Below are 9,002 nucleotides of genomic sequence, written 5' to 3' on the forward strand. Positions count from 1 at the left end.
TGCGGGGGGGGGGGGTTGAAGGGGAAAGGTGGAGCATGAATCATGTAACCATGTTAAAAATGAATATTAATAAATGTTAAAAAAAAAAAAAGTAAAAAAAAGGTGTTGAAGGGGATGGGGGGAAAGTGCCCTGATTAAAGGAGATGCCTGCACTCATGCCTTATTTTAAAATTTGGAGTATTCATCATTATGAACCTGAAATATCAATATTTTTACTCTTCAACCCTGCTCAGTTTAACAGGTAGATTATAATTCAGGTTTGCCTCTTTCCACTATTGGAAATCTCATTTGTACTTGCCTGAAATATCCACAAACATGAGGACTCCATCAAAATAGTCCATGGAGGGCCGCTCTGAGGTAAAATCTCCAAAGACAATGAGATCTGGTAGGTGAGCAGCTATTCTGACAATAGTCCGATCAGGAAAGGGTACTTTTCCAATATTCATCTTAAGAGGAAAATTTTCAGGGCCCTGTGGTCAGAGGGAAAAGTATATAAATTGAGATATCACAAGGATAGGGGCAGCAACTGAATTTTGACCCCTGTTTGCTCCTTTTTTTAAATTTCCTTTCATCTTTCTTGTGTCTTAAAAGATTGTCATGGTTCTAAAGAACAGGCCAAGGTTGAAAGGTTCAACTCCCTAATGGGGGCACCATATGCATTATTATTATTATTATTATTTTAAACCCTTACCTTCTGTCTTAGAATTAATAGCAGAAAAGCAGTAAGGGCTAGGCAATTAGGGTCCAGTTACTTGCCCAGGGTTACCTAGCTAGGAAGTATTTGAGGCAAGATTTGAACCCAGGACCTTCCATCTCAAGGTCTGACTTTCTATCCACTGAGCCAACTAACTTTACCACCCTCATTTCCTTTAAATAGAGAATAATTCCATTCCCACAGTAACAGATTGCCCTTTTTACTGAAAAGTTGCTAGTCAGTGCTAATAGCAAGGAAGAAGCAACTCAAAAGTGTGTGCCACCTTCATTGCATTCTTTCTTATAAGCTGTATTTTCCTAGGGTTTTCTTTTTTTATCCTAATTCTGCATTCTCTTTTTGTTTTGCTTCTTTATATCTTATTATGTTCCTTTATGTACCCTCAAATTTTGTGAACCAATTTTTTCCCTTCCCTCCTTCCTCACCCCATATTTCTTTGTGCATGATGGTTTTATGAAAGTGTTGTGTATGTATAGTGGTCCTTCTCCAGCTCATTTAACAGATGAGAAAGCTGAGGCAAACAGGGTTAATTAAATTACTTGTCCATGGTCATACAGCTAAAATGTGTCTGAGGCCAGATTTGAACTCAGAAAGATGAGTCTTTCTGACTTTAGGCCTGGTCCTCTATCCACTGTGCCACCTAGCTGGCCCCAGTTAGATTAGAGAGAAAGAGGGAGAAAGAGAAGAGGGAGAGACAGAGAAAGAGAGGAGGGAGGGGGGAAGTGACAGACAGAAAGACAGACAGATAGGCAGAGGGAGAAAGACGGGGGACGGGGAGGGGAAGAATGAGAGAGAGCATTTATTAAGTGCTTGCTACATGCCAGAAATTATGCTAAACACGAAGGATAAAAAAGAAAAACAACATGATCTCTACTCTTGAACAACTTATATAAAGAAGAGCTAGAAAACAGAAGGAATAAGGAGGAGGGGTCAGGAAGACAGGGACCCACATGGGAGGCCAGGAAGTGGGTTTAATGGTAGAACAGACCAAGGTGGAGGTGCAGTAAGCTGGACAGTGAGCTAGAAGTGGAGAGTGAACAGCATGGCTGGGTCTTTGTATAGTATGAGGGTTTCAGGCAGGTAGGCATTCATGAAATATTGAGTTGACTTCAATTGTGTAATGGTGAAGATATTATATCAAAATATTTATCAAAGTATTCCTGTTTCCTACTAATACAATATAAAGAATGTCCTCAATTTATGTATATATGTTTTTCTCATAGAATTTTATATAGATGGGAAAGCAGTTACTTTCAGTTGGATTTTGAAGGGTGTTTTTTCTAGATGTTTAGTATATTCAGTACTTTAGGAATCAATCTCTCAATGCCCTCATAGAACTGTGTCATATTCTGCCTAGATCTCTTCTAGCTACAAGATCTAATCCAACTGTTTTTTTTAATGTATATTTCTATGTCTTCAATAAACACAGTCAGGGCTGTGGTGTCAGAGTCCAAGTATGGTGACTCTTCTTTCTTTGATGTTGAAAAGAGATTTTTGGGAGCAGAGCCAAGCCTAGAGACAAGAGGGCTTGGATTCAAATCTAACCTCACACTTCCTAGCTGTGTAACCCTGGACAAGTCACTTAACCCCCATTGTCTAGCCCTTATCTCTCTTTTGCTTTAGAACCAAAACACAGCATTGATTATAAGGTGAAAGATAAGGGTTTAAAAAAAAGAAAAGAGTTTATTATAAAGATCTTTCTAGATTATTTTTAAAATTATGTTGTCCTCCTTTAGTTTTTATCCTTAACTAACTAAAGAATGATATTGCATAGGTGGATTTCTTAACAAGCTTTCTTTAACTGTTTTTTCCCCCTCCAACCTCTGCTCTGCACAGTCACCAAATTGTGTTCTTAAAACACAGATCTGAACATGTCCTCTTACTAAAAAAAAATATTCAGGGCCTTCTTATTGCCTTTATGATAAAAATACAAAACCCTTAAACTTGCACTTAAAGCCCCCCACAATATGGCTCAAACTTACCCTTCTAGTCTTATTTCATATTACTTTCCTTTGTACATTCCCTATTCCCTTCACATTGATGGTCTCTTGGTTATTTCTGTGTTTCATCTCTTGCCTTTGCATAGATTGTCAGCAGAGATGTTAGGGCTGGATAAGGAGCTTTGAGAGTTATCATTATAGAGGTGAAAACAGAATCCATTGGAAGCTGATGTGATCTCTAAGTGAAATATGATAGAGGGAGAAAAGAAACAATCTAGTACAGAAGTCTGAGGGTCACCTACCATCAGTGAGTCCCTCCTGGAAGAAGCAGCAGCAGAGGAAACTTAGAATGAGTGCTCAGACAAGTAGGAAGAAAACCAGGAGAAAGCCGCGTCACTGTTATCTGTCAAGAAAAGAATATGAAGAAGATAGTGATCTTAATGTCAAAGGCTGCAGAGAGGTAAAAAAAGAATGAAGCCTGAGAAAAGACCATTAAATATGGCAGCTAATTTTGCAAAGAGCAGTTTCAGTTGATCCATTATTCCATTAATAAACATTCATTAAGTGCCTCCTATGTGCTAAGAACTGTGCTGAGAGCTGGATGAGGAAGTCAGGGGCTAGCAGAGAGTTAAAAAATGAAGGTGAGAAGGAAATGGAAGCACTTATTTATTGCAGATGGTCTTCTCAAGGAGTTTAGCCACAAGGAGGAGGAGAGAGAGAGGAGGATAAAATAGCAGCTATGGATCTAAGGAATCTAGTGGAGTATTTTCTCAGGATTGGGACAGGGGCATGTTGGCAGGTACTTAAGAGAGGTGGCCAGTAGATAGACGGAAGTGAGAGAATAAGGACTATAGAAGGGGCACTTTGGAGAAGCTAAGTGCTGGAGACAGAAACAGAGGCAGAAACTACAGGAGATTTAAAAAGGGAAGAAGAGGTTTTGAAAAATCCCTGTGGTGAGTGGGATATGAGCCAGTTAGGGAGGTATAAAAGGATTCCCTTGCAGCAATGAGGGCCCATGGAGATTATAGAACATAAATCTGTAGTAGATACAATCAATATAGTTTCATAATTTTTTCCCAGCTTCCTTCAGCAGTGTGTGTAGGAGCAAAGCAGTGGATATAATGGGAGTGATCCAAGGCTAAGGCTTCACAGTTTAAGATTGGTGATGTAAACTGGGAAAGGGATTCAAAAAAGAAAGACAGTACAGAGTTGAACTGGTTTACCAAGGGGACAAGATGGGCAATGGAGGAGAACATAGTTAGCTATTGGGATGACCTAGTAATTGAGGGGTCCAGAGATCAGAGGCCATAGTATGGATAAAGAACAGAATTTGTGGGTTGTAAAGCAGATGGAGAGGCGGAATGACAACAGATTGGGATCAGATAAAGACATTTCAGAGTAAATGGACATCAGAACCCGGGGGACTTGATATCTCCAAGAAAGAGAATGTAGAGAGAAAAGAGACAAAACTCTGAAGTATACTAACAGTTAGGAGGCAGAATGTAGATGTAGCAAAGGAGTCAGAGTTTTCCTCTTTTCCAAAAGAGCAGAGTTTTCTTTTGCTAAGAGGAAAATCTACAGAGCATTGTCACGAAACTCAGGGAGGAGAGACAGGATTTGACAGGGTCAACTGCTCCAAAGAGGTCAAGAAGCATGAAAAATGAGATAAGGGAATCAGATCCAGAAATTAAGAAAATACTGGTAATTTTGGAGAGCCCCTTTTCAGTTGGGTGATGAGGTCAAAAGCCAGTTTGCAAAGGGTTGAGAAGGGAGTGTGGAGGTAGAGGAGATAATGAAAGCAGATAGTGTTTTCTAGGATTTTAACTGTGAAACAGAGCAGCCATATAAACTGATAGTTTGAGGAGATGGTTAGAAATTTTTTTAAGGATGCATTTGCAGGTGGTAGAGAAAAGAGTTGAAGAAAGGCAGAGATTAGAAATTGGGAGGAAAAGATGATTCTTGGGGCAATTTGCTAATTAGAAGGGAAGGGACAGGATCTGGAGAACCTGAATTTCAAATCCAGGTTCTGATACTTTATACCTTTGTGACTCCGGGCAAGCCGATTAACTTTGGTCAAACCCAATTCCTTCAATTTAAAAATGGGCATAACAGTGACACCTATCTCCCAGGGTTGCTTTGAATATCAAGTGAGATAATATTTGTACAGTACTTAATATTAGGTCCTTGATAAATATTCATTTCCTTCCTTCTTATTCAAAAGAGACTAAGTGAGAATGACCTACTTCCCAAGAAGGCAGAAAATCAAGAGAGCCTTTATTCTCCAAGAATCTTACTCCTAATTAAAAAAGAGAGAAATAGTTCTGCCCAATAATTTTCCCTAATCCTGGCCCAAATCCTGGAGTTCTAGTCCTTAACCACAGCTGCCACAAATTAGCCCTTCCTGCTGAGATTCCCAACTCCATCTCTTCTTCTGACCTACCTCCAGGCCAGATGGGAAGACAAACCCTTAAGGAACTTGGCAAACCGGACAGGGCTTGATCTGAGTTACTCTGAAACTACAAGTGTCACATCTATCCTCTGGAGTGGCCACTACCAAATGGCAGTTTTACAGGCCCCGCCCATACCGCTCACCAGACTTGCATCTGATTGGCTGTTCTTACCATTCTCTTCTGTACTCCCCCTCCCACTTGGGTCCATGGCTCATCCTTAAGCCTCATTTGGCTTAACTTCTCTATTCTCTTAACTTCTCTCTTCCTTGCTCTGCTCATCTGTAAAACGAGCAGGTTGAACCCAATGGCTCCTAAGATCTCTTCTAGCTCTAAATCTATGATCCATTATGATCTTTTTCCTAGTCCTTTTGGATTCCTGATATTTTTGTCCTGGAAGGGATAAAGATATGGTTGTTCAATTTTAGAATGTTCGCCTATATTGTATTTTAAGATATCTTTTACTCATTCAATATGAAAACAGATGTTAGCAGAAATCTTCTTTGGGAGCTCTGAGAGCATGGAAATTTTACTCTGGAATATTCCTTTGAAAGACCTACTTACTCTCCCCATCTCATTGGAGTGTGTATGGTAGGTCATATAGAGTCGAGGGGGGACTCCTGGAGTCCCCATTTTGTGGAGGGATATAGGCCTGTTTTCATTCCCTCTCGTGGTCCTATTGCTGATTTTATGGACTTCAAAATCATGCCTCTATATTACCACTGCCAAGTATATTTTTTCTTTTCCCATCGTTCATCTTTCATCTTCCTTTTTGTGTTGTTTCCACCCATTTGAAGGTAAACTCCTTGAGGGTAGGGGCTGTCTTTCTTTTTGCTTATATTTGTATCCCCCTAAATTAACAATGCATGGCACACAGTAAACATTTAACAAGTAGCTATTTCTTCTTTTTCTTCTTTCATCCCTTCCTATTTCCTTTCCCCTTTCCTTGCTTCCTTCCTCCCTTTTCCTCCTCCCTTCCATTATTCATCTTCCTTCTTTCCTCCTATCCTCTATCCCTCCCTCCTTTCCTTCCTTCTGTTAAGAATATAAGAAATGAAGGGATCATAAGCACTAACCAATCCTGGGATGCTGAAATGCCAACAACTGAGGCGTCATGGCAAAGGTCAAATTCCAGTATAAAACAAGATATTAAGCAGCTTTCTTGTTGGCCATATCAGGAACTCACAGGGTTAATAAGTGCTCAAACCTTCAATGGAAAAAATAATTAGTGGGGTCTCTACAAAATTGACTAGGTCTGGCATTGCTCATCAGACTATCCAGCAAACTTCGAATGGTGGGCTTCTGATTATCCTTACAACCAACATGGGAATTTACATTTCAGAAGCTCTCCTCAGGATACAGTAGATGAATATGGCAATCCTCCTGTATTCTAGATAACTTCTCTAAGAAGTTTCTTAGAGAAAGAAAGAAGATTCTCGATAGAGAAGTTATCTATGAAGAATCCTCTTTCTTTCATCTTTTTTATTTCCTTAGCCAATATTACAGAGGCAAAAAATGTGACCTTTGACTGTAATAGAAATTTGTTATTAACTAAGTAATAACAGAACTGATTACTTTGATGTAACCCACTGCATTGTTCATTCTATGTCTTTGATATGAGTCAGATAATCAATGAATGTTGATATGCTAATAAAAGCGGGCACAATACCTTGTAGTTTTTTTCTATCTTTTTCTTTCTTCTCTTATTTTCTTAAATTCTATATTTTGTGCTCACAGTTCCTCTGCAGTTTAAAACCCTTCTCTGACCATTTATGTTACATGGGCCATAACAAGAAAGAGTAATATTATAAAAACCTAATGAGGAAAGAATATCCAGAAAGAGAAGATGACCAAAAGCTTCATATGTTGCTAAGAATTGAGGGATGAGGACAGAGAAACAAACTATCAACAACCATTCACAAAAGGGTTCAGGATCACAAAGAATCAGAGAAATGTAAATGAACATAATTTGACCTTGGTAAAGATGATAAAAGATGGCAAAGTTCAGTGGTGTGGGGTTGTGGGAAAACTGGAACAATAATTGCTAGTAGAATTGTGAATTGATTTTGGAAAGACATAAATTTTCACCCAACAAAAGTTATAAAGGCATTCATCCCATTTGACCTTGACACTCCCACTTTGGGGTCACATAGCATAATTCTTAACTAACTCCTTTTACATTTATTCTGAATATATTTACAGGCTTTCCCAATAGAATGTACAGTCTTAAAGAAAAAGAATTGTTTCATTCTTTGCATTTCTATTCCCATTTCTAGCTTATGCTTAATAAATGTTTGATTGGTAATCTAAACAAAAAAGCATCTGAACAAAAATACCCATAATGACATTCTTGGTAATGGCAAAAAAACAAACAAACCCAAACTGTGTATCACCCATATGCCTGGAGATTAAAGTTGAAATAATTGTGCCAAGTGAATGTAAATAAAGTAGTTTTATAAAGGAATAGTAAATAACAATATCTCTAGTGACAGAGAGAAGAAAAGCAGAACCAAAGGGATGTAGAAATTGATTGTGCAGAAACTAGGAAAGGAAGGGAACATGAACGTGTCAGGTACAAAACTACAAGGAAACTCAGAGGACTCGGGCCAGCCCCGCCCCTGTCTGGGTGGGTCCAGCTCTCCACCAATGACGAGAGTCTCCTTTGACCCTTTAAGTACCTTTCCCCAGGGTCTTCATTCTTCCTTTTGATGGCTGGACCACGAAGGTGCATTGCAAACCTTCTCACTTGCGTAATACTGCATTCCTAAGTCGATTGTGGGATTTGGAGTTGCTTTTTAATTTCATTTTATTTTTTATTGTTCTCATGGCTTTGCTTTATTTTCTTGGTTCTCCTGTTTATGCGTAGTGCGCACCGTCACTTGGAGATCCGGCTATCTGCCCATAACCATGATGGCTGCGGTCGATTCCTAGACTCACATGACCCTGGCGGAGCGCTCCACGTGACCCCAGTCCGCGGGTGTACGCAGAGTCAACTCCCAAACTGCTTTCTCCCTCTCGATCCCGGACCCTGCAAGCTGACTGCAGTGCCACCTTTGGCGACTCCCTGGACCCTATAACTAACGCTTCCTTCAGCCCGCTATAAGAGCGGGTTGGAGTTGACCTAGGGGACCCTCCAGACCAACAGAATAGCGCCCAGAGCAACGATTCTGGCTGTAATGGGGTGCAGTGACTGTTGCAACTGCGTCTCACTTCCTGAATAGGATTTACTCTTCTCTTTAAGTCTTCGTTCCCCTCCTCCCCCCAGCCCTTCCCTCCCCCGGAAAGCACTGAATGCTAATAACATCTGGATGTCCAGGGCTAAGCTATATATACAACTGTGTCCAAAACCCTGTTGGACCATTTCAGCCTCTCCGAAAAGGATTTTAACCTCAAGATGTCTCTTATTCAGCCTTTGCTCAACACCATGGCTCACTCTTTTGCAGCCCCTGGACATTACTTACTTGGCTCAAGGCCAACAGGCCAGTGAGTGGGAAAGGCTCAATCAAGGGACGACCAAAGAATGAGTACGTTTGGCCAACCACTTTGATCAAGTTTCGGGATGCTTATGAAGAATTAAAATTTTGGGCAGTGACGGCAGGAAATGAAGCATCACAAGGCATGTCCCCCTTCCAGAACCTGGCCTTCACTTCAGAATATTGGAGGGATTTCATTGCCTGTGTCCTTGCCCTGCAATGCCACTATACTATAATTCTGGATTGGACACACTGAGAAGCCTTGAGGCAGCTTAGTATGGCCCTGGGGTACCTGGGTTTCCTGGTTCCAGCAAATGCTGCACTGGGGGACAAAACGTCAATTGTTTGTTTCATACAATGACTGTGGGTCTCCGTTTTGGCAAAAAAGTAGGGAGCCCTTAGCGTACAGGACCAGAGGAAAACAGTATAT

General features: G+C 40.3%; 1 protein-coding gene across 1 annotated transcript in view; it reads right to left on the reverse strand.

Moving 5' to 3' along the window:
• Window positions 1-8,358, reverse strand: part of ADCY10 (adenylate cyclase 10) — a 126,982-nt gene extending 118,624 nt beyond the window's left edge. Inside the window, exons 1-3 of the mRNA XM_044674868.1 lie at window positions 7,778-8,358; window positions 2,955-3,055; window positions 299-470 (exon numbers count right to left, since the gene is read on the reverse strand). Coding sequence (XP_044530803.1) covers window positions 299-470; window positions 2,955-2,957 — 175 coding nt within the window. The 5' untranslated portion in view covers window positions 2,958-3,055; window positions 7,778-8,358. The remainder of the gene's footprint in view (window positions 1-298; window positions 471-2,954; window positions 3,056-7,777) is intronic.
• Between the last annotated feature and the right edge of the window lie 644 nt (window positions 8,359-9,002).

Source organism: Gracilinanus agilis, chromosome 4, assembly GCF_016433145.1.
Source record: "Gracilinanus agilis isolate LMUSP501 chromosome 4, AgileGrace, whole genome shotgun sequence".
Classification (NCBI taxonomy): Eukaryota; Metazoa; Chordata; class Mammalia; order Didelphimorphia; family Didelphidae; genus Gracilinanus; species Gracilinanus agilis.